Source organism: Ailuropoda melanoleuca, chromosome 5 (genome assembly GCF_002007445.2).
Source record: "Ailuropoda melanoleuca isolate Jingjing chromosome 5, ASM200744v2, whole genome shotgun sequence".
Lineage (NCBI taxonomy): Eukaryota > Metazoa > Chordata > Mammalia > Carnivora > Ursidae > Ailuropoda > Ailuropoda melanoleuca.
This window is the reverse complement of record NC_048222.1, coordinates 21096703-21123237: the sequence shown is the minus strand read 5'-3', so window position 1 is coordinate 21123237 and position 26535 is coordinate 21096703. Positions and strand designations below refer to the sequence as shown.

General features: G+C 42.9%; 1 protein-coding gene and 1 long non-coding RNA gene across 2 annotated transcripts in view; both read right to left on the bottom strand.

Annotated features, from left to right (window-relative positions):
- RPP40 (ribonuclease P/MRP subunit p40) overlaps positions 1 to 626 on the bottom strand; it is a 9383-nt gene extending 8757 nt beyond the window's left edge. The window contains exon 1 of the mRNA XM_002924226.4: positions 457 to 626. Coding sequence (XP_002924272.1) covers positions 457 to 579 — 123 coding nt within the window. The 5' untranslated portion in view covers positions 580 to 626. The remainder of the gene's footprint in view (positions 1 to 456) is intronic.
- A 9838-nt stretch (positions 627 to 10464) lies between these two features.
- The window catches only part of LOC109488450, a 37096-nt gene continuing 21025 nt past the window's right edge, over positions 10465 to 26535 (bottom strand). The window contains exon 3 of the long non-coding RNA XR_002141429.2: positions 10465 to 10599. This is a non-coding gene — a long non-coding RNA (uncharacterized LOC109488450). The remainder of the gene's footprint in view (positions 10600 to 26535) is intronic.

Below are 26535 nucleotides of genomic sequence, written 5' to 3'. Positions count from 1 at the left end.
AGAAGTGGGGGGGGGAGAAGTGGGGAGGGGAGCCGGGTCCGGTACCGATTTTCCGCCGACCCGCGGCTCCACACCGCACCCATCCCCCGCTCTTTAACTCCCCAGGTTCGGCCCCCACTTTCACGTCCCTCCCGGGAAAGCACTCCACCAGGGGCGGTACCAAAGTAGCCGGCGGCGCTTTGGAATCGGAGGGGGACACGCCGCCCAGCCCCTCCCCTCGAGAGGAGAGGACACTGCCCCGTCCCCGGCGCATCCTGGGAGTTGTAGTCCTGCAGCTCCGCAAGCGAGCAAGTCAGAGCAGTGAAGAGATTACAATTCCCAACGTGCCTGGCGAGGAGCCCCGCCCCTCCGCGCGTTGAGGGCGGGCCCGTCACTCAGTCGAAAGCGACTTTCTCCAAAGCTCTCCAGCTTCCGGGGGTGAAGCATGCCTGAGAGGCCCACGACGGCCGAACTCACCCTGTAGTTGTGATAGTGCGTCTCCACAAGATGCCGGTGGCGGGACTTGTCGTGGCTGAAGTTGGATTTCTCGCAGACCAGCAAGTGCCGGGGAACCTCTCGCAGCCGGCGCAGGGTGGCCATGCTCTCCCTGGCTCTGACCCTGGGCGAGCTCGGCGAGCCCCGCCCCTCCTCCTCGCCCCGCCCCTCCTCCTCGCCCCGCCCTGCAGGCATGCGCAGTGCGGCCGCGCCATTCAGGTTGAGGTGGCCCGGGCTCCGTGTGGGGGTGAAGGTGAGAGCTGGCCTCGGTTTAGAAACCCTTGCAGAAGCTTGCCATGGGTACCTCAAACCGCAAATTCATTAACTAAAATGGAAATACCTGGAAACCTGGAACTTGTCTTTTCAAGCCCATCTTTCTCGCCTTGCCCTCCATCCCTCCCTTGCTGCTGTCTCTTGCCGTAAATTCCCCTTCTGGTCCTTACCAAAAGGTTAAGGAAATTTGTGCAGGAAGAGAATACGCAGTTTCTGTTGCCTGCCCTACAAATACGACTCCTTCGGAACCACTTTAAGATCCCTTCTTAAAAATCCCATCTGAACAGTTGTTGGGGGTTGCAACGAGAATTCATTTTTCCGTAACTTTTCTGATCAGGTACTGCATTAGTACATGCTTCTCAAACTGGAGTATGCACAGCCCCAATTCTGTGCAGAAAGGATGCAAAACAGCAGACGTGGTACATCTTTGGACCATCGATTTTACTATAAGATTTGGAACAACCGAAGTTAAGTAATTTACAAGGTAAATATTTAAAAATTTTAAACGGAGACAAGGCTGGAAAGTCTTCTGCCAGTTAATGTCAGTAAACCTGTGCCTGAAATGTCAGCCTGTCTCTGAGAACTAAGAAAGACATATTTCCCATTATTTTAAACAGGAAAAGTTATAAGAAAAGGTGCAAAGTATGGCACCTAGATATGTCACAACTGTCATATTAGGATATAAAATGCTTAAAACATTACTTCTTGGTCAGCTCACATTGAAGCAGCCCTGGCCTCTCTTAGACCATGAGGAGATGTGTACACCTTTGCTGATACTACAAAATTTGCAAAGTGGTGTGATTTTGTATCTACCAGTTGTATTTGGAACCAATGTGAAGGCTTTCTTGCAAGCCATTTAGCTTAAAATGTTTTATTAAGGGGGCTCCTGGGTGGCTCAGTCGGTTAAGCGTCTGCCTTCAGCTCAGGTCATGATCCCAGGGTCCTGGGATCGAGCCCCACGTCAGGCTCCCTGCCCAGCAAGGAGCTAGCTTCTCCCTCTGCCCCTCCACTCACTTATGCTTGCTCTCTCTCTCAAATACATAAATAAAATCTTTTTTAAAAAATGTTTTATTAAGTTTTGGAAACTCAATATAAATTATATCGGCGGAAAATATACAGATGAACAGCCACTATGCAGTTTGGGTATTCATAACTCAAGTGTTCTTCAAGGGAAGACAGTACTTGAGGATATGTTCTGGCGTGGGGTGTCCCTGTATTATGAAATAGAAGGCAAAAATCTCGTTTATTATAAGACTAAAGCTGTAACTTGCAGTAAATTTGGGACTGAAGACCTTTCAGCCTACCTCCATGTTGTTCTGGAGTTCTGCCTGTAATGATTCATTCATTTCTCCCTGCCTGCTGGGTCATTTCTATCAGTATACACACGTGCCTTAATGTTGTGCATTAAGCAGAACACCTCGTTTGACCCTGAATTCCTCTGCATTCTCCCCATTGTGTTTCTCTGCTTGATTAGAGCCTCCTCTCCGCACGCTCTCCCCTGACCCCGTTCCATTCCAGCTTTCCTCCACGCTGCTTCACTGACTTGGCTTTTATCAAGGTCACCGATGATTTCCATTTTGCCAAATTCAAGGCCAAGTTTCTGTTCTTATCTCAGTGTTTTAGATGCACTTGATACAGATGAGCACCTCTTCTTTTTTGTATTAACTATATTTTCTTATTTTCTGTATTCTTATTCTCTGATGCTTTGGCATCTGGGACCTCACTGACCAGGGTGGGACTGCCCCTTCCAGGGTCAGCTAATTCCTAAAGATAGCAAATAACTTGTGCAATGAGCATGCCTTTCATTTGCAAACCTACTAATCTGGAGTTGACACCCTGAAACACCTCTTCTGTAAACTGTTAACCTTCCAGGCTCCTGGTCTCCTGCCCTTATAACCCCAGGGGCAGGTTCTAGATAACTGGTCCCTATATTCCAGCACCCATGGAAACTCTTCAAACCTGCCAGTCCTAAACCTACGTAGTCTGTGTACCCTGCCTCACCCATTCCTTCTCATAATAAAAGCTCTGATGGATGCTTTCCCCTCACTCCCCCTGCCTCCTGACCCACCTAGACGTGTTTGGCTTGCAGTGGTGGCTCTGCATGGCCTGTCATTCCTGTGATTCTAGGGAACCGCGAGTAAAAACTTCTGCATTTAGGACGGCCATTTCTGTGCATGCTTGCCATACCTGTTAGAACAAATCCCTGGGTACATGTGAAAACACTCCTTGAAACACTTACCTCTGCAGTTTTGAGAACGTCCCTGCTCCTGGACTCCCTCCCACCTGACTCTATCTTCCTCCTGCTCCTCCTCCTTTAGATCTCTAGCGATCCTTACCCCCCCACCCCCCCACCCCCACCCTCTCTTCTCGGAGTGATCCTTCATGGCCTCACAGCTTTCAGTACCATCTATCTGCTGAGAACCACCAGGCCTGGGTCCTCAGCCCTGGGGTGGGGGAGAAGGACACCAGGCATCATTCCTGACTCTTCTTCCTTTCTCACCCTCTGTGCCATCCCACTGCAAGTCTGTGGCTTGTTGGCTCTGCCTGCAACAGGCATCCTGGTACGGCCTCTTCTGTCTCCATTTCTACAACCAGTTTCAGCCACCTTCCCCTCTCAGTCTGCTGCCAAACACAGACTCCTAACCACCTCCCTGCTTCCTGTCTTGCCCTCCTGCAGTCTGTTCTCCACTCAGCATCCAGGCTGATTTCTCAAAAACATGAAAAATATGATACAGACAGCTCATTTTATTGCACTTCAATTTACCTGCTTTGCAGGTATTGTGTTTTTAATAAATTGAAGTTTTGTTGCAACCCTGTGTTGAGGAAGCCTGTTGGTGCTGTTTTTCCAACAGCATCTGCTTGCTTCGTGTAACTGTGTCCTATTTTGGTAATTCTTAGAATATTTCTAACTTTTTCATTATATTTGTTATGGTGATCTGTGATCACAACTCTGAAAGCTCAAATGATGGTTAGCATTTTTTGGCAATAAACAATTTTTTAATCAAGGTATATACATTTTTATTTTTATTTTTTTTAAAAGATTTTATTTATTTATTCGACAGAGATAGAGACAGCCAGCGAGAGAGGGAACACAAGCAGAGGGAGTGGGAGAGGAAGAAGCAGGCTCATAGCAGAGGAGCCTGATGTGGGGCTCGATCCCACAACGCCGGGATCACGCCCTGAGCTGAAGGCAGACGCTTAACCGCTGTGCCACCCAGACGCCCCAAGGTATATACATTTTTAGACATAATGCTATTACACAATAGATTGCAGTATAGTGTAAGCATAACTTTTTTTTTTTTTTTACAAATTTTATTTATGTGAGAGAGAGAGCAAGTGAGTAGGGGGAAGAGTAGAGGGAGGGGGGGAAGAATCTCAAGCAGACTCCACACTGAGCATGGAGCCCAACACAGGGCTCAGTCTCCCAACCCTGAGATCATGACCTGAGCTGAAACCAAGAGTCAGATGCTTAACTGACTGAGCCACTCAGGAGCCCCCGAGCATAACTTTTATATGCACTGACAAACCAGGAAATTTATTTGACTCACTTTATCGAGTATTCACTTTATTGTAGTTGGCTGGAATCAAACCCACAATATCTCTGAGGTGGGCCTGTATATGCTACCCACCCCCGGTTTAAACCCTGCCTGGCTTTAGACTGGCTTTTCATTGCAGTAGAATAAAAGCTTAGATGACGTGGCCCCTGCCTCCCTCATTTCCTGCCCTTGCTTGTTCATAGTATTACTTGTCTGAACTTCTGGTATCTAGAGCTAAAATAAATCTTAATTGACAAATAGGTATTAGATCATGGATTTGAGACATAGAAAAAGTCTAAGGATGATGGGCCAGGAATGGCATGCATAAATAAATAAATAAATGAATAAATAGATAGGTAGATAAAGAAAAGCACAGGAAATAAAACATAACTGATTTGTGTATATACCCCCAAAAGAATATAGTAGCAAAATGAATTTTTTTAGAAAGCCAAGCCAACAGCCTTGCAAAAAAAAGTAAAAATACCTTTGATTGTATTCTAACAACACAGAAATATGCTTAGTAAATCTAAAAGGACAACAGTTTCACACATCACATTTTGGGGCTACAATGCAATAAAATTAAAAGTACAGAAACAATTTTAAGTATGCTCAACTCTGGGAAAATGTTAGAATATTACATAAATTAATGTCTGGGTCAGTGTGCAAATTCAAAACACAAACACAGTAGCTATAAATATACAGTTGGCCCTTGAACAACGTGGAAATTAGGATGCTGACACTCCCCCGCCCCATGCAGTCAGAAATCCACATCTAACTTTTGACTCCCCCCTCCAAACTTAATTACTAATAGCCTACTGTTGACTGGAAGCCTTACTGATAACATAAACAATAAATTAACACATATTTTGTGTATGTGTATTTTATACTGTATTCTTACAATAAAGGAAACTAGAGAAAAAATGTTAAAATAATGAAGGAGAATACATTTACAGTACTGTACTGTAAAAAATCCACTGATAAGTCGACCCACACACTTCAAACCCCGTATTAGTCAACGGTACATGCAAATATGTTGGATCTCTATTGGTGAGAGGACAGAACTCTCCAACTCGGAAGCTCCTGGGTATGTTCATCGGAGTGCAGTGCAACCTGATCAGTTAACGTCATCCCGTTACAGGTGGGGGCAGCAGGGAAGGTGATGCTGGGACCTGTAGCTATTGAAGACATCTGTAATAAATCAGAGGCCTCCCTCCTGCCAACCCTAAACTTGACCTCACAGTCCTTTCCAGTCCAGGGCTCCAGGCGGCTGCCACAAACGGACGGGTGTTGGCGCACAAGATCAAAACTACCCTCTGACGGTAGGCAGCCTGGGAACTGGATCCATCAGCTGCAGTGGAAAACATCAGTGGCCCCCAAGAAGGGTATGTGAACCCCCCCAGGCGAGGACTTGAATCCTTGGCGTTCTCGGGGGGCTGAGGGCCAGACTGCTTTCTGTCCTCTCCCTCTGACTGGTTGGGAATTGGTGGAGCACATGCACGCATTCACAATGGCGACTATGTGGACTGTGTCCAGGTGTACAAATGAAGGAGTATTTTAAAAACAGAACACAACGTTATATGTCAATTATATCTCAATAAAGCTGGGGGAAAAAGAACACAAAACAGTCACACCGTCTGACTAAAGCTCTGTCACATATGTTCAAATAACAATTTTGGAAGAGAATTTGGAAATGGTTGACATTTTTTTTTATAAAGCTCATTCTTTTATTTTGTTTAAAGTGAAAAAACATATGTTTAGAAGTAAATTGGTATGTAAAAAATGTAAATCTTAGCTATCCAGAGACTTCAGATATCTAGAATGAGGCTCGATTTCTCTGTCCCTCGGATTTTATGTAAAAACTATTAATCCATAATGCAGTTGATGAAACCATATACATTAACAGAGAAAAGAGCAATCACTGTAATTTTATATATAATTATCAATAATTATGTAATAATATTATATATATTACATACACAATATTGAACACCTATAATGAATCAGGCACTACTCCAAGCACTTTATATTAATTATCTCACAAGAATCCTCTCTGAGGCAAGTTTTAGTATCTTCAACTTAGAGGCTAATTAGTAAACAATGCATAGAATTGAATAAGAAACTTTAAAATATGAAAGGCTCTCAAAAAATACAATGTGGCACGTTCTGGGATCGAGTCCCATGTCAGGCTCCTCTGCTGGGAGCCTGCTTTTCCCTCTCCCACTCCCCCTGCTTGTGTTACCTTTCTTGCTGGCTGTCTCTCTCTCGAATGAATGAATGAATAAAATCTTTTAAAAAAAAATACAATGTGGAAAGAGAAACGGAAGTGACAGAAGTATATTTGGCACATACGTCGGTAGGAAGTATAGAAACTTGCAAAGCTAAACAATATACTACTTAGAGATACATACGTAGCAAAACTATAATGAAAGTGGAATAATTTTGTTAAATTTCGGATGAATGACCAGGAGGGGAGGCAAAGAGCTGTATTTGGGAAGGGCCATGCAGAGGGCATCAAAGGTAGGGGTAAAATTTTATTCAGCAGGGGACACATAAAGAATGTTTATTTGTATACCATGTAATGTATGTGTAAAACACTTCATAATTTGTAAAAATTTTAAACTGCTTTCTTGAGATAAAATTCATGTACTGTATAATTCGTTCAAAGTGTACAATTTAATGGTTTTTAGTCTATGCACAGATGTGTGTAACTGACACCAGTCAATTTTGGATCCTTTTCATCACGTCAAAAAGAAACTCCCTGGGGCACGTGGGTGGCTCATTCAGTTAAGCGTCTGTCTTCAGCTCAGGTCATGATCTCAGGGTCCTGGGATCCAGCCCTGAGTTGGGCTCCCTGCTCAGCGGGGAGCCTGCTTCTCCCTCTCCCTCTGCCGGCAGTTCTGTCTGCTTGTGTGCTCTCTCTGTCTGACAAATAAATAAATAAAATCTAAATAAATAAATAAATAAAATTCTTAAGAAAAGAAACTCCCTGTAGCTGTCACTCTGGTACCTTCCCACATGCCTTCCCTGGACCTATGCATCCATTCATCTTCTTGCCGTCTCTCTCGATTTGTCTTTTCTGGGCAGTTCATACAAATGGAATTCTACAATATTTGGACTCCTGCGCTGGCTTCTTCCACTCAGCATAATGTCCCCAAGGTTCGTCCACGGTACAGCAGGGGTGGGTCTTTATTTCATCCCTTGCGATGGCTGGCACAATAAAAAATTGTCTTGAATGCTGGTGCTTGGAGAAAAATAACTGAATTAGAAAGAAATAAGGACGATGAAGATTTCTCTGCAGATTCTAGAGACTCTTAAACTACTTCCCGGGATCTCCAGAAGTGGAGGGCACTGGCTCTCATTCTAGAACGTGACTTCCTTTTTCTCCACATCTGCAGAATACTAAGCTGTGGGGTGAATGTTTGATTCCCAAGTGACTGCGAGTGAGGCCAGGAGTGCTAGAAGAGTTCCTCTAGGAGGAAAAGCAGACACGAACTGCAGGACGAGGCGGGGCGGAGAACTCCAAGCAGAAGGAACAGCTCTGAGCAGAGGAAGGCAGAATAAAAGGTGGCAGGACATCTGGGACAGACTGAGGGGAGGGAGATGGTGATGAGGTAAGAACTTTGGGTGAGAGAAATCCCACAGCTGGAGGCATCGCCCTGGGGCTGGGGAGCCCCGTGTGGCTAAATCCCAGGAAGAGTGGGTATACAGGTGGCCTCAGTGTGTTTCCGGTTGTCCGTCCACGGCACCAGGTGTGGAAATTACCTGTATTTGGTCTCCATGCGCACTGGAAGTATTCATTTATCCAATCAAATAGCTCTTCATTAAGCTCCTGCTGTTTTCCAGACACTGTGCTAAGCCCCAGAGAGACTATCTCCCTGCCCCAGCTTTGAGGGACTTGCCAGGTCATGGGCACAATATTCGTTATTTCTTTTTCCTCTCCTCACAGTTCCTGGAAGAGTATTCTTCATAAAATGGGCAATTTTGCAATTATTGTTAGTAATTGAAGAAAGGAAGATTTTCACATTCAGAGTTTTTACAAAAATGCAATATGTTAGGTGTAGGACTATATACCTTGGCTTTAAAGTTAACAAAATGAAAAAATGAAAAAAACTAATTTTATAATATTGAATGTTCCCATTGATGTCAATGGGAATTGTTTTTTCTCAGAGTATCTGCACGTAGGCACTTGAGAAGTTTACAAAAGGGGGTACATAGTAAGTGGTACGTGCTTTACCATTGCCCCGTCTCTCACAGTACTATGATGATTAACATCTACATGGATTTATAGATCTGAAAGCTTTTCAGTGACACATCTGTTTACAATTAAAATGTGGTTGTCATCTCCGTTATTCCTCTTGAATTCAGTCATATCCCCAAGTAGCCACGGAAGCATTTGCATGAAGGCTGGGCTTGTCTCCTTGAAAATGTTGTTTATTGGAAAAGAAAAAGAAGAAAGTGGCCTTGCATCAACCAAGGACCGTCATGCTTGCTTTCGCTAGAGAACATTATTATTTACTGTTTTTGTGAAGATTATCTCTCTTCACAGCATCCCAGCCCTGTCTGCATGCAGGGCACAGGCCCATTTCCATACCAGTGATGGCACTGAGGACTGTCACAGGCTAATGCTCGGTGTGGACTACGTCTTGGGAATGTATTGGAATTGTTGGAAGTGATGTCCCTTTTAGGTAATGCACATGCCTGTGAAAATTAGCTGCGTGTGATTCTAGACTCAATTCATTATGTTCTCTTTCCCAGCTGTGGCCTGCAATTGCTCTCTCTGATATTAGAAACCGAAAATGCTGGTAAAGCCACAGAAAGAAAAATCCTTTGGTTTGTCAGGGCTTCAAACTTCATTTCAGTCTTATTCCTTAGTCACCCTGGAAGAAGGAGATCTCATGTAAAATGGAAATATCAGGACCTGGAGCCAATCCGTCAGAGGCTAACTAGTAAAGGCCTGGAGCCAAGGGCCGTGTCTTCCCATTGCTTCTGCAACCCCCATGCAAAACAATACCAATTCCTAGCACGATGTTGAAATGAATGCATTTTATTTTTAATATTAAACCTTAAATTTAGAGCCTTATTAAATCCCTTATTCACAAATGGAACCATTAAAATGCCAAATTCTTTTAAAATTTCCTATTTCCTAACCTTACTGGCCTCTGCTCTTCTGAGGAGGGAGCCCGCGCTTTGAAAAGGAGGCAGTCCTCTAAGATGGCCATGTCTGATAGAAGCAGGCGGTGAGCCACATCTGTAGTTTTAAAATCTCTACACTCACATTACAGAAAATAAGAAACAGGTGAATTGATGGTATTAGTATGAATTTATTTAACCTCATACACTTAAGATATTTTAATGTGTAATCAATATAAAATTATTATATATTGATAATGAAATTTGAAATTCACTCTCTTTTGCACTTTCGGCACATTGTAACTTAGACCAGCCCCATTCTAGGTGCTGAGTGCTCACATGCGCTGAGAGGCTGCCACATTGGAAATGCAGCAGTCAGAGCTGTGGCTCCGGTTGACCTCGGGGAGGTGAAGTGCCTCAACATCCCCTTCCCTTCCAGAAGCATCACCCCTTCCCCACCAACCTCTCTCCTCGGCCCAAGGTGAGAAGAGAGGGTGCCCCGAGAGGAAGTTTCCTAAAGTAGACACAGCTTTCCAGTTGCTTCCTGGGGTGGGTGCACTCCCCCTTCCCAGAGGTCAGACAGCGATGGAAGGAAGATTGGGCTGCCAGAGGAGGGAAATCCACGTTTTCAGATCGGTCCACAGCCTTGACCTCCAGAGTTTAGATTCGGAGGGAGTAAAGGCAAATTTATTTTGCAATCTGGCCCTGGGCCCTGGTGGTCAGACTCTGGTTGCCCACTTCCTCTTGAAGGGTGGGGTGCTATGTGATCTTAAGCACCAGTCACATATATACACAGCTACATGTATTTCTGTTTAACTCGAGAGATACAACTTTCAATAAGGGAAGAAGGAAATCACCTAGAGGATGCCTACTGTTTGCCAAGTAACTTGTAATTAATATATCATTGAATCTTGACATCGTGTCTGCAATTTGTGTATGTACTAGTTAGCTATTGTGTAACAAACCAGCCCAGTACTTATCTAGCTCATGACTGAGCTGGTCTGCAGTTCAGGCGGGACTCCGCAGGACCAGTCTGGTCTATGCTGGGCTCCTTCATGCGTGTGTGGTCAGCTGCTGGGGGCTCTGCTTCTGGGGGCGAGCTGGCTGTCAAGTGGGCACCTTGGTTCTCTTCCTCGTGGTATCTCATCCACCAGTGGGCTCACGTGGGCTTGGAGACAGCGGTATTCTGAAGAAAAAAAGCAGAAACATCTAAGACCTTTTGAGCCCACGCCCCAAACTGGCGCACTACCATCACACCCCGTGTTGTACAGGCCAGACCAGGTAAGACCAGCTCTGATGCAAGATTTGGAGGAAGCGAGTCTGCCTCTGAAAGGGAGCAGCTGTAAAATCACCTTGCAGAGAGCGTGGGCCACAAGGAGGAATGAAGAATCGCTGCTGTTTTTGCAATCAGTACCCTTAATGCCTTTTCTTGCAAGCGGTTTATGTAACCGTCATCCAAGTCAAGAAACTTGTCCAAAGCTACTAAGTGGCTGGGCTGGGGCCCTGTATTGACTCCACCAGACTGCAGAGCTCCCCTGCCTCCGCCAGGATCGTGCTGCTCCTGCAGCTTCCCTCGTCATCAGAGGTTCTGCAAGTGAGGCTTCTAGCAATAGAAGCAGAAATCCTTTGAGATCGGCATCTCCTACTCTTCACACTGGGCATAATCCCCTTCAGAGAACGCTGCATAATTTAGGGAAATGGCTGAGGGCTGAGTTTAGGAAATCAAGTCTTCGGCAATGTAGTTTTCCTTTCTAATCATAGGAGAAATTTGAAAACATGTATAATGCACTCCACATGTTTGCAAATTCTTTTCATCCCTTTTTGGTATCCGTAGGCTATTAATGATTTTCAACACAGACAAAATCAAACTGCTGTGCCCGAAGCAACCCCGTATTCTGAAAGCAAGTGACATAAAGATAGATCCGCTAAGAAGACATTTCTCCTGTTGCAGGTTAGACAGATAACTGAGTAATCCGAAGTAGCCCTTTGATTTTAACAGGGCAGAGCTGTTTTCTAAGACCTCGGAGCACACAGGGAAATCACTTACAGCTGATGCATCCCTGAGGATCTGTGGTCCTCACCTGGGCTCCATATTAAATCACCTAGGGGGGCTTTTGAAATTCCCAGAACCCAAATTACAACAGATCAATTACATCAGAATCCCTGGAGCGGAACCTGGGCATCAGTGTTTTTTATAGCTCCTCTAGTGATCTCAGTGTGTGGCCAAGGCTGAAAACCACCGAGTTAAACCAACATCATTGGGAGAATTAGTTACAAATAGTAGATCAAATAAAGTGTAAAAATGTTTGCTGCGGAGTGTAGCCTTTCAGTCTCATCTGCCATCACCTGCTCATTGTCTCGTGCACAAACAAGCCTCTCCTGGGTTTGTTCCTGTCAACACAGTTCCAAGAGTATTGTGTATACAATGTGCAAGGCACCACGCTAGGTGTCCTGGTGTTAGTACACATCTTCTGAAGGGAGGACTTCTCTGGAAAAAAAAAATTCATCATTAAAAAATCAAAACCATGAGACTTACCAAATTGAAGCAAAAATGGAAAGACCCTAGGAGCTCACCCAAGAATTAGGACAGTAATACTTTGGAATATTAAAATCCATCTGATGATGCCATGAGCAAACCTGATTTACCTGAACACAAAACACAACCAAATGACGCTGTTATTCTGAAATATTGAGTTAGGATTTTCATGCAAATATATAGTATTTAAATTTTAATTGACATAGGGGCACCTGGGTGGCTCAAGAGGTTAAGAGGCTGCCTCCTCCTCAGGTCATCATCCCAGGATCCTGGGATGGAGCCTGGTGGGGTTGGGCTCCCCGCTCAGCAGGGAGTCTGCTTCTCTCTTTGCCCCTCCCCCCAGCTCATGTGCACCCTCTCTCTCTTTCAAATAAATAAATCTTTAAAAAAAATTTTTTTTTAAGATTTTGTTTATTTATTCAACAGAGATAGAGACAGCCAGCGAGAGAGGGAACACAAGCAGGGGGAGTGGGAGAGGAAGAAGCAGGCTCATAGCGGAGGAGCCTGACGTGGGGCTCGATCCCACAACGCCGGGATCACGCCCTGAGCCGAAGGCAGACGCTTAACCGCTGTGCCACTCAGGCGCCCCTTAAAAAAATTTTTAATTGGCATGTAACATGCGTCCTGAAATATATACAGAAACTATTCATGTAAAGCTCAGTGAATTATTACAGATTGAATACACCTGTGTGATCAAGCGCTTGAACCAGCTTTGCTCAGCTCCCTGACAATCACTTTCTCCCTCCGTCACGAAGGTAACGGATGTCTTAAATGGCTAACAATGGAGATTAAATAAAAATCACTCCAGAAAGTCTTGTGCTCCCCCTTTGTAGTCAGCTCCTCCCCCCACCTTATCTCTTGGAAACCACTGACCGTTGTTTCACCCTTATAATTTTTCCGTTGCTGGAATGTCAGGTAATATATAGCTTTTGGGGTCTGACTTCCTTCACTTAGAGAAATGCATTTAAGATACATCCTTGTCAGGGGCGCCTGGGTGGCTCAGTCGTTAAGTATCTGCCTTCAGCTCAGGGTGTGATCCCGGGTCCTGGGATTGAGCCCCGCATTGGGCTCCCTGCTCTGCTGGGAGCCTGTTTCTTCCTTTCCTACTCCCCTGCTTGTGTTCCCTCTCTCACTGACTGTCTCTCTGTCAAATAAATAAATAAAATCTTAAAAAAAAAAAAAAGATGCACCCTTGTCCTTGTGTGAATCAACAGTTTGCTCCTTTTTTTGCCAAGTAGTATCGTACTGTGTGGATGCGCCATAGTTTACTCACTCAACCGCTGAAGAACACCTGGTTTATTTCCAACTTCTGGCAGTTACTACTAAAGTGGCTATAAATATTCACATGCAAGTTTTTAACATTAGTTTTCAATTTACTTCACTAAATACTTAGGAGTGGGATATCTAGGTCATCTAATGTTTTTAACTTGACAAAAAACTGCTAATTATTTTCCAAACACTACCGTTTTGCATTTCCAGTTCTAGTCATGCCGGAGTCTCAAAAGTACTTGCTATCTGCAATTTTATTTTTATTTTAGCCATTTCTAAAAGGTGTGTGGCATCCCACTGCAGCTTATGCTTCATTTTGGAGAGTTTTGCTGAGTGAATGTGGAATCATGTGTTTATATTGACTTTTTCCCCTGCACTTTAAAGATATCATTCCATTGTCGATTTGTCTCTTGCTCTTGATGATAGATATATCATCCAGCATTCATTTTATTATCCCCTGTATGTAATGTGGTGTCCTTCCCTGGCTGCTTTCAAGATTTTATCATCTTTGGATTTTTGCACTTTGACTATGATGTGCTTGGGTTTAGTTTTATTTGTATTTTCTTTGGGGGTTTTCTAAAAAAGGTCTTGGATCTAAAAATTTAGGCTTTCTACCAAATGTTGGATTTTTAATTTTGACAAGCTCAAAAGTTAGTTCCTTTTCCTTTTATCTTTCTAACTTTTTAAAAATAATTTCCATTTCTCTGCTGAGTTTCCACATCTATTCATTAATTTTGAGAATATTTTCCATTACTCCCAGGAGCACATTTATAAATAGGTGCTTTCAAATCCTTGTCTGCTAACTGCAACATCTTGGATAGCTTAGGGATAGCCTGCTTTTTGTCTTGTGTATAGAATACATTTTCCTGCTTCCTCACACAGCTCATGATTTTTAAAAAGTGCATACTAGACATTGTCAATGATAGTTATAGAGCCCCCAGATTCTGTTGTATTCCTTTGAAGAGTGTTATTTTTCTAGCAGAGTTAACTTGGCTAGACTCAAAACCTCAGCTACAGTGGGCAGAGCTGAAATCCTCTTTCAGGCTGGGCCCTCTAAGAGATGCTCTATACATATATAGTTTAAAGATCTATCCCCTATTTAGGGGAAATGTACATATGCATTTTGGAATTTACCCCTTTGTGGTTCTCTCCCTTCCAGAATTTCTCCCCTAACTTTCTACCTACTCTGCTAGCCCCAAAATATGTCCTCTCTGACACCACCAATAAGACTGTGGTTTTCTGCCTACATGGGCCACGCACAGATTGTGAAGTGCATTGAGGCAAAAAAATTCAGGCTTGCAAATATTTCCTGTTGCAATTCCCATCATCCAAGGGTAGACTCCCCTCCCCTTCTGCTTGCTTTCTGGAAATATACGCACACATATATCACGTGTATTATACATGGGTACATATTTCTACAAATATATATAATACTTTGTCCAGATTTCATCATTGTTATCTGTGACAGTGTCAGTTCACAGACTACTTCACCATTACTGGAAGCCAGATCTCAGTTTTGTTTTTCCATTTATGTATATTTATATATTTAAGTGTGTGTGTGTGTGTGTGTGTGTATATATATATATATATATATGGAATTATATAGTTTGTAAACTTTTGCATCTGGTTTCTTTTTTTTTTTTATTAATGATTTTTTTATTATATTATGTTAATCACCATACAGTACATCCCCGGATTCCGAGTTGCATCTGGTTTCTTTTCTGCAACATTATGATGGTCATACTCACCCATGCATTGTATATAGCCATAGTTTGTTCGTTTTTTAAAACATTTATTTTTTAAAAATTGTGGGGAAATATACACAACATAAGATTTCCATTTAACGCATTTTTTTTTAAAGATTTTATTTATTTATTTGCCAGAGAGAGACAGCCAGCGAGAGAGGGAACACAAGCAGGGGGAATGGGAGAGGAAGAGGCAGGCTCCCAGCGGAGGAGCCTGATATGGGGCTTGATCCTAGAATGCCAGGATCACGCCCTGAGCCGAAGGCAGATGCTTAACCATTAAGCCACCCAGGCGACCCACCACTTAAAGCATTTTTTTAAGTGTACTGTTCACTAGCACTAAGTATACTCACACTTTTGTGCAACCATCACCTCCGTCCATAGAATTTTTTTCATCTTATAAAACTGAAACTCTGTACCCATTAAACAGTAACTTCCCATTCCCACCTCCCTTCAGCCCCTGGCAATCACAATTCCACTTTCTGTCTCTGTGAATTTGATGACTCTAGGTACCTCATATGAGTGGAATCATATCATATTTGTTTTTTTTCTGACTACATTATTTATTGTAGCATGTGTCCGAATTTCCTTTTTAAGACTGAATAATATTCCACTGTATGTACTACATTTTTCCCAATTCATCCATTGATGGACACTTGGGTTTCTTTCCCCTTTTGGCTATTGATAATAATGCTGCTATAAACATGTATGTAAGTATATGTCTTAGTGTCCTTGATTTCAATTCTTTTGGGTAAATACCCAGAATTGGAATTACTGGATCACATGGTAATCATATTTTTAATTTTTTAAGGAATTGCCATATGTTCTTTTTTAAGATTTTATTTATTTATTTGTCAGAGAGACAGAGAGAGAGAGAGCACAAGCAGGGGGAACAGCAGGCAGAGGGAGAAGAAGGCTCCCGCTGAGCAAGGAGCCTGATGTGGGACTGGATCCTAGGACCCTGGGATCATGACCTGAGCTGAAGGCAGACGCTTAACAGACTGAGCTACCCAGGTACCCCGCTATGTTTTCCATAGTGGATGCATCTCTTTACATTCTCAACAGCAGTGCACAAGTGTTCCAATTTCTCCACGTCCTAACATTTCTTATTTTGTTTTTGTTTGCTTGTTTGTTTTAAACAGTAGTCATCCTACGGGTGTCAGGTGGTATCTCATTGTGGTTTTGGTTTACATTTCCCTAATGATAATGATACTGAACATCTTTTCGTGTGCTTCTTGGTCATTTGTATATTTTCTTTGGAGAAACATCTATTCAAGTCCTTTGCCTATTTTTTAATCAAGTTTTTGTTATTGTTGAATTCTGGATATTAATACTTTACTATAAATTTGATTTGCAAATATTTTCTCCCATTCTGTGGGTTGCCTCTTTACTCTGTTAATAGTATCCTTTGATGCACAAAATTTTTTCATTTTGATAAAATCTATCTATTTTTTCTTTTGTTGCCTGTGCCTTTGGTATCATATCCAAGAAGTGATTATGAAATCTAATATCATGAAGCTTTTCCCCTTCGTTTTCTTTGAAGAGTTTTACAGTTTCAGCTCTTAAATTTAGATCTTTGATCCATTTTGAGTTAAATTTTGTATATGGTATAATTTCTAATTTTAGTCATTTGTGTCTTCTATCTTCTTAAATTAGCTAAAAATTTGTCAATTTTGTTGATCTTTTCAAATAGCCAACTTTTGGTTTCATTGATTTTCTATTCTCTTATTTATCTCTGCTCTAATCTTTATTTCCTTTCCTCTACTAGATTTGAGTTTAGCATGTTTTTCTTTTTCTAATTCCTAAAATTGTAATCTTGTCTTCCTTTTTAATGTAAAAAGGTGGAGCTAGGGGCGCCTGGGTGGCACAGCGGTTAAGCGTCTGCCTTCGGCTCAGGGCGTGATCCCGGCGTTATGGGATTGAGCCCCCACGTCAGGCTCCTCTGCTATGAGCCTGCTTCTTCCTCTCCCACTCCCCCTGCTTGTGTTCCCTCTCTCGCTGGCTGCTCTATCTCTGTCGAATAAATGAATAAAATCTTTTTTTAAAAAATAATAAATAAATAAATAAAATAAATAAAAAGGTAGAGCTATAAATTTCTCCCTTAGCCCTGGTTGCTGGGCCCCTTAAGTTTTGGGGTATGGCATTTGTTTTCATTGCATCTCTACATATTTTCTAATTTCCCTTGTGATTTTTTACTTGACCCTTTTGTTGCTTAAGAGTATGTTGTTTAGGGGCACTTGGTTGGCTCAGTTGCTTGAGTGTCTGACTCTAGGTTTCAGCTCAGGTCATGATCTCATGGGTCATGGGATTGAGCCCCACGTTGGGCTCCACACTCAGCACACAGTCTGCTCGAGATTCCCTCTGTCCTTTCCCCTGTTCATGTGCATTCTTTCTTTCTCCCTCTAATAAATAAATAACTCTTTAAATAAAAAAGTGTGTTAATATCCACAAATTTGTGAACTTTTTAGTTTTTCTTCTGTATTAATTTCTAACTTTATCCTGTTGTGATCAGAGAAGATACTATATATGATAGTCATCTGGTTAAATATATTGAGACTCATCTGTGTCTTAACATTTGTGTCTTATCCAGCAGAATGTCCCACATATACTTGAGGAGAATGTGTATTCTGCTATTGCTGGGTAGACTGTTCCAAATATGTCTATTATACCTAGCTGGGATATGCTGTTATTCAAGTCCTCTATTTTCTCACTTATGTCTGGTTATTCTCTCCATTACTGAAAGTGCGGCATTAAGGTCTTCAATTATTTTTGTAGAACTCTCTATTTCTCCCTTTAATTCTGTCAATTTTTGCATCATATATTTTGATGGTTTGTTGTTATATACATAAATGTATGTATGTCATATCGTTTTGCTGTTGGATGAGGTAGTCTACAAGATTTACTTCACTTGAAGTGGTCAATGAGATCTAGTTGATTATGCTGTCCCATCAGTCCTTACTGACGTTCTGCCTGCTGGGTTTGTCAATTACAGATAGAGTGTTGCTGAAGTCTCTCACTATAATCGTGGATTCATCTATTTCTCCTTGTAGTTCTATCAGTTCTTACCTTGCATATTTTGACAGTTTATTATTAGGTGTGTATACATTGAGGATTGTTATGACTTCTTGCAGAATGTATCACTGTGATATCGCCTGTGACCCCGCTTGAGAAACATAGCCTCTCACTTAGACACAAAACACTAAGCTGAATGGTATTGCCAATGCAGAAGCAGCATAAGATAACATCTCCTGCCCTCGTGGAAAATAAAACCTATTTTGCGATATGAAACCGGATAAAAAGTCTATAGGGCAAGGTGGTGCCTAATCAAATGGGTCCTAGAGATGTTCAAAGAAGGGAAACTCACAGAAGGAGGAAATTGAGATCTAAATGGATGGATAAGATTCAGTAGAGTAAGCAATGGCACCTTCATCATGGCAGGGCAATGAACATAGTCCATTCAGAGATATTGGTGAGTTCATTCTGGTTTTACTCACATTCATAATTTTCTACCATAACTTTGATGTTGGGAGAAAACTGAACTCAGGTAGGTCACATGACTTACTTTCAAAACTGGTATGCTACAATAACTTTAAAATCGTTCACGAGGCTTTCCACCCAGATTACAATAGAATTGCCTTCTGTCAACTTGTTTGAATTGGTTAGCCATACTTTTTAAAATTTAAATTCAGTTTAATTAACATACAGTATATTATTAGCTTCAGAAGTAGAATTTAGTGATTCATCGGTTGCATGTAACACCCAGTGCTCATTCCATCAAGTGCCTCCTTAATGCCCATCACTCAGTTACCCCATCCGCCATGCACTTTCCCTCTAGCAACCTTCAGTTTGTTTCCTGTAGTTAAGAGTCTCTTATGGTTTGTCTCTCTCTCTCTCTTTCCATCTTAGTTTTTCCTTCCCTTCCTTTATGTTCATCTGTTTGTTTCTTAAATTCCACATATGAGTGAAATCATATGATATTTGTCTTTTTCTGACCGACTTATATCACTTAGCATAATACCCTCTAGTTCTATCCATGTCATTGCAAATGGCAAAATTTCATTCTTTTTGATGGCTGAGTAATATTCCATAGTGTGTGTGTATGTGTGTGTGTGTGTGTGTGCGTGTGTGTGTGTGAGACATCTTCCTTATTCATCTGGTGATGGACGTGGACATCTGGGCTCTTCCCATATTTTGAGCTTAGCCACACTTTTTTAATAGAGACAATGCACAGCAGAGTATTTGGAAATCAGTCAGGCCACATAAGCAGATAAGCCCACAGTGTAACTAAAATATAGCACTCTAATATCCCTGACTGTTCCACCATATAGAACAGGGCCATTTGGAAAAGTATATTCTGACATCACAGCCGTGAGAGCTGTACTAGAGACTTTCTCTCCCTCTCGCTAACTTCTCAGCCAGGGCTCTTCCTCTGTTCAAGGCCAAGGATAGTGGATTTCACCATGGCTGCCCTCCACAGCAAAAATTGGCTGGTAAAGGCTTATAAGGTAATGTCTGGGAACAGTAGTGGGAAAAGAAGAGCTCTTGAGCATGAAAGAGCCCAAATGCAGTAAGTAAACTTCCCCATTGTTAACAGATCACAGAGTGAAGTTCTAGGACTTGGAACGACAGTGGAAAAGATATTCACCAGGAGGATAGTTCTGAAGTCATTCTTACTACAAAAGGATTCCTAACTCAATATATGCCATGTCTTAAAAGCCAGCAGGGAAAAAACAGGCAGCATCAGGACACCATAAATACACTGGCTTCGGTTATACTTCAAAATTACGAATCAACACTAATGAAAAGATGTAGACTTAGATTGTCAGAGGTGTGAAGGACCAGAAGGATCAGCTTAGGAAACTGAGCCAGAGGTTTCCCATTAACATAGGGGAGATCTCAGGATACAGCACAGCCAGAACCTGGATCTCCTGAGTCTCCAGGTGTTAATCTTTCGTGACATGACATTGCTAAAGAGCCTGAGTCAAGGTCCTTAATGTTAAAAAGAGAAGAAGAAAGAAATATGGGGGTCTCCTTTCTTTATATCACTGATGTTCAAAACTAACAGCAACAGAACTGCTCTGCAAAACCACACCCTTATGCTCTAACCATGTTCTCAAATAACTATGCTCACGTGGATTAGGGAGAAGGGATGAGAGGGAGAGAGAATGAGCAACCTCCTGCTAAAATTAAAATATATTTCTATATCCTTGAAAAAAAAGAAAGAAAAGAAAGCAAATATGTAGACTCTTCCCAAGTTTTTCTCCTACAACTTGGTGGGAGGAGGGTACTTCTTAATGCTGCCCTATCCCGGTCTCTGGTATGCATGGACGTCTGATTTAACAAGAACAAATACAAAAGGTATAAATTTAGTCATTTAAGGATCTATTAAGATCATGCAATATAATGATTTATGAGAAACATCTATTTGGTCATATTTCTCAGATATATTTGGTCTATTTCCATAGTTCCTGAAAATGCTACAGAGCCATAAATGTGAAATGGGTGTCTTGTTATTAATGAAGGTGACTTTTGGACCCCACCCAAGGGCAGGGCGCTGGTTGGCAGGAGGACCAACCCCGTGATTAAAGGGTTGGAATTTTTAGTCCCACCTCCAGGGAGGGGAGAGGAGCTCGAGGTTGAATCAGCTATTGGCCAATGACTTAGTCAATCATGTCTATGCAATGACGTCTCCATAAAAACGCAAGAAAACAGCTTTTGAGCCTTTTAAAGAGCTTTCTCACTTGGGAAATCAGAATACTTCCATGTGCCGCCATTCTGGGCCCCAAGCTCCACGAAAATAAAAGCGTCTTTGTTCAGGACCTTGCCCTCGGTGTCTCTTCATCTGGCTGTTGATTTATATCCTTTATCACATCCCTTAGTAAAATGGTAAACATAAGTTAGTGTCTCCCTGAGTTCTGTGAGCCACTCTAGCAAATTAATCAAAGCAGTGGAGGGTCATGGGAACCTCAGTCTGTAGCGGTTGGTCAGAGACACTGGAAACAACAGTCTGGGGCTCTCACGTGGCATCTGAATTGGGGAGTGGGAGGCAGTCTTGGACAAGAGAATGAACCCTTCACCTATGGAATCTGATGGTATCTTCCCGTATATAGTGTCAGAATTGCATTTAATTCTCAGTGAATTGCCTGAGAATTTTTTGGTGGTGTGGGAAGGGATCCACCCACACATTGGAATTGGGTCTGGGAGCCCTAAAAGAGATCAGGATTTTAAGGGTACCTGCATGGTGTAGCATGAATTTCAAGGACTCTTTCATTGTTTGAGAACAGATCCCTCCTCTTCCCTGTCTAATCTCTGAAGGGGGTAAAATTTCCCAAAATGCTATTAGAAGTCAGCTGTACAAACCAGGAGTCAGTACGTTGTTTCAGTAAAGCCCAGAATAATGTCAACACCCAGTGGAACCCACAAAGTGGGAATCAACAGAAGGCAGGGGGCGGTGCAGGTGTACCTGTCTCCCCCCCCATTTCCATTCTCAAGTGAGGCAGATTGCGGTCTTGTCACTCCACGATGAAGGCTGAGAAAGGAGAAAAGGAGGAAAAGGTCATCTCAGAGCTGAATGGCGTGCAAGCACGCAGGCTAGACGCTGCAAACCTAAGGGCGGTCTTCACCTCTACACCACCACCTTTTCTGTGTGTTCTCTTCACCAACCAACTTCACGAACTAAGTAGATTTCATGTCAAATAACAGAAAAATATGACATGATAGCATTAGTTCCAATTTAAATGAAAGACTGCAAATAAATTTATTTAAGTGAAAAATGGTAAATGTCTCTTTTCCTTCCTTGTTTTTCCAGGGTGGGGGTTAACTCAGCTGAGTGCTAGAAAGGCACGATCTCCCTCAGGAGTGTTCAAGGCATGATTTCCCCAGCACAAGGAGTCAGGCTAAGGAGCGCTGCATCCGGGAGCGGCCTGGGCTGATTTCCCTGCTCGTGATTATGTCTTCACAAATCTTTTCAGTTTCTCATGTGTGTAATGCCCTTGATACCAGGTCTGGGTACCACAGTGTTAGCTGCACTAACTAGTTGAATTCATAGAAGGGTATTTAGAGCTAGTTATCAGAGGCTGGTATGTAAATTAATGCAAAGTATATGTAAATAGGTGTAATTCAAAATGCTGCCTCTGGGGAAAGAACAGTCCACACCCCAAGTGCATGTTCCCCACGCTCACTGCTCCAAGCATCGAGGGCACTTGCACGTGGAGACTCAGTCATGCTCCGAGCAAACACTGCTGCTCTGACCGCTCACTCCGGGTCTCCTATGTGGCTGGTCCACTCCGGGTCCAGGTTTCAGAGGGAGCAGAGTGACAAGGCCATTGTCCCCAGAACACAAAGCCTTAACAAAGGCGGCTGAGGAGTGAGAAAAAGGAGCCTCAGACCCAGCCAGTCTCTAGCCCCTGCTGGTGCCAGTGGGGGGTGCGGGGAACCTGACCTGTCCTGGATAAGGACCTCCAGGAGGGTCTCAGTGCAGCCACTGGAGCCCTCGGGAAGCAGCCCTGTGGGCAAGGCTTCAGCCTCTCCTCAGACTTGCCGGGATGGTCCTGTGCCAGATGCTAATGACTGAGGGAAACGAAGAGTGTTTCTCCTGACTACACGTCAGGGTCTCTGCTCTAGAATCTGTGATCACTCTGCCCAGGGCACAGCAACGTGGGCTTGCACAGAGACCAGGCCTAAGTCCTATGTCCGCTGACTTACACATCAGAGAGTACCCGGGCGGGGCGGGGGGGCGGGGGGGGCACAGAATAAATTCTCCATGGATGGTCACATGAAATAAAGAATGCTCTACTGAACCGTCCTGGAAGAAGGTAACGTTTATGTCAAAAGATGTGGGTGCACTCTCTAAATTGCATAATATTTTGGCAAACACCCTTACAAAGACATACTACCGTGAACCTCCCACCGATAGCGGGGGAGAAGGCACAAATGCAGCTCCTCTCTGACACTGAGTATTTTGGGGTTTGTTTCATCTCTGCCACTCTGATGCTTCAAAATTTGCGCTTTTATATTCATTTCTTATTGCTGATATTTAAAGTCTTTTCATATTTTTACTAGATTTTTGTATTTCTTTTTTTAAAAAATTGCCCATTCTCTACACTTTACTACTGGGGTGTTGATTGTTTTCTTACTAATTTGTCAATCTTGTATATTGCATACATTGGAAGTATTTGGTCATTTGCTTTCATCAATGCTTATATTTAGGAAAAGTAATCATTTGGGGCACCTGGGTGGCTCAGTCAGTTGAGTGTCTGCCTTTGGCTCAGGTCATGATCCCAGGGTCCTGGGATGGAGCTCCACGTCGGGCTCCCTGATCATCTGGGAGTCTGCTTCTCCCTCTCCCTCTGCCCTCCCCCGCCCTGCCCCGCTCATGCTCTCTCTCTCTCTCTCACAGATAAATAAATAAAATCTTTTAAAATAATAATCTTTTTAAAAAAAGATTTTATTTATTTATCTGACAGAGAGAGACACAGCAAGAGAGGGAACACAAGCAGGGGGAGTGGGAGAGGGGGAAGCAGGCTTCCCGCTGAGCAGGGAGCACAATGCGGTGCTCGATCCCAGGATCCCGGGATCATGACCCGAGCCGAAGGCAGACGCTTAATGCCTGAGCCACCCAGGTGCCCCTAAATAAAATCTTTTTAAAAAAAAAATTAATCATTTGGGGTGCCTGGGGTGTCTCGGTTAAGCACCCGTCTCTGGATTTCTGCTGAGGTCATGGTCTCATGGTTCATGAGGTCAAGCGTTAGGCTCCATGCTGTGTGTGTGCCTGCTTAAGATTCTTTCTCTGCCTCCACCCCCTAAAAAAAAAAAGGAAAAGAAAAGTAATCATTTAAACAATTTTAACGCTAAGCATAAATCATGGCATCTTTCTAAACAAGTGAATAACATTTTTATGGCTCGACTGAAAATACATGCAAAATATTTCTGATGGTTGTTCTTAGGAACCCGTTGCTTTAGCTGTAGAAAGATAACACATCCTACGATGAACCACCAGAAATGCTTGTGGCCCCTGCCTTTCAGCAACTGAGCAATCCTTTGTACTCCTGACGCTTGGAGGAGACTGCACACTGCTGAAATCAGCCCCTCACAGGGAGGCAGGCAGAGCAGGGGGGAGCATGGCAGTCCCCACCTGCCACCGGATGGTGGAGGGGACAGCACTCAGCACACCCATTAGTGCACTTAGCATCGGGAGGGAAAAAAATAATACTGCATCACTCTGGCAAGTTCCTCAGGTGCCATATTCATTGAGAAATAGATATGCTTCAGGTGCTCTGGCATACGGTATGTCTGCAATTCCTCTCCCTTTTTACCGAGAAAAAAAAACAAAACAGATTTTAAAACATCTCCTAGAGCTGCCAGCTTACAAGGGGATGAGACATCCAAAGGAACTGATAGGCCACGTATCTGTGGAACAGACAAGCAACACAAACACATTCTTTTTTTAACCTAAAAAGACTAACCAAACTAGAAAGGATTATTATGAAAGGTGAAAGCCGCATCTGATAAATGCTCAGATTTCTCGGGATCTGCACCCATGAGGCACATGGAGAGTACAAGGAGCCAGGTGTTTGCCAGTGTTTGCTAATAAACCCCTTCCTGTGACAAGATGGCATGTCTCTCCATATGACAATCTAAGGAGGCAGGCAAGTGACAGAGGAAATATGTGGTCCATTCTCAGTGCAAAGCCAGTTTGACTCCCCTTCAACTGAACATGGTAACCTTTGTGCTCGTCTTTCCAGAAGCAGGACTGTAGCTCAAGGGCTGCGAGCCAAGCCCGGAAAGGCAGAGGAAAGGCTAGATTCCATCACTCATCGTATTGAATTGTTAGGGAAAAAGCTAGACTTTCTTGAATACTGTTTGCACACAGTTTATCATATATCCAATGTTTGGGGTCCCTGAGTGTGCACTCTGCATACACTGGTCAATGGAAATTCATGCCACCAAAATGGCTCAACTGCTCCTTCACCAGTATGTTCAAAAAACCTGCAAGTAGCAGAACAAGAGCTGAGGAAGGGGAGGGACGATGGCTGAGAGGTGGGAGTGTCCACACATTCAAGGAACAGTGCAATGCAACTGTAGCAAACACCTTGGCAGAAAATCATCTCCTCCCTGAAAAGAGCACTGAACGGCAGGTGGGGAAGAGAAAGTAGAACAGATTATAAATTAATTGGTACGGAGAGCAAATCCCAGAAGTAAGTCGCCTATTAGTTTCAAGCAGGTAAAATGGATACACATTATCCTCGCTCTTTTCTGAATAATTTTCCAGCCCTGTACAATAGGGGCTGCCGTCACTGCAGAACCAGGGTCAGCCGTGGAAAATCCTTGGTGAGGGCAGCTTCCTGCCTGCCACTCCCTAAGGCCCAGCAGTAATGAGCCCTTCACCAGCCTGATCACTCCACTCTGGCCTCCAGCTCGCTGGCAGGCAGTCTTGGTAAGACTCTGGGTGGCCGCTGCTCTCCGTCCTAGGTAATCATATCACAGAAACTCCTGATGAAAAGTCTGTGAGACTTAAAAGCCTAACTCACTACTTGTGTAATTTGGGGTCTAAGGAAAGTAGCAGGAGGTCTTTCGAGCATCTCTTAGAACATTTTAGAAAAATAAGCCCACCTTCGTAAGACCACGCCTTGGTACCTCTACTGCACAAAGCAGGGTAAGTCCAAGATGACATGAAAGGTTGTATGAGACACTATCCTTTCCATCGTAACTATGTCACTTTACATGACCCAGGAGGTGTTTAAAATAAGTATTAGAATATAAAAAAAAACCTTCTGTACAAGGAAAATATTACAGATTAGAGGAAATTTTTCTAGAATTTTTACATCTTATGATAATTAAATTATATGACATATTCTATTCCTGTGTGTATATTATCAGCGCCTCCATAATAAATACTTCTAATTTTCAGATCAAAAACACACAGATGCTTTTAAAAACCAAAAACTAAACTCCAGAAACACAGAATTATTATTTTTTAATACTGATAAAAGTAATAACACATTGGTGACTTCTAAGGGAAAAGCTCTCAAACTAGACAACCATGTTTGGTGGGGATGGTAAAGATGGGAGCTATCGCTGTGAATGATAGTGATCATTCTGGAACTAATCCAAATGCTGATTTTAAGGAATTAAGTCAGATGAATAGGATTACTTACTTGGAAATCAAACTCCCATTATCAGCCCTGGGAGCATTTCTGGAACTTTCCATCTGGACACAAGTTTTCATCCTCCAATGTAGACAAAACCCAAAGCAAACCAAGACCCACAGCAGACAGAGGAAGAGGAGTCCTGCTGGGGCAGCATGGAGAGGGACTCTGTGCTTGATGTCACATCTCCAGGAACCCCACTGGATGAGGGCTTCCACCAGAACCATCCTTCTCAACAAGAGCCCTCAGGGACAGTTAGCTTACCTCCCCACCCCACCAAAACCAAAACAAAACAACCAAGAAAAAACATACCTTAAGGCTTTAGTTTCCCATTTAAAGCATGCAAATCATCCTATTGTAAATTCCAACAATGGAAAAACAAATCTACTTGCTAGTTGGCAAAACCAGTACTCTGTAATGAGAAC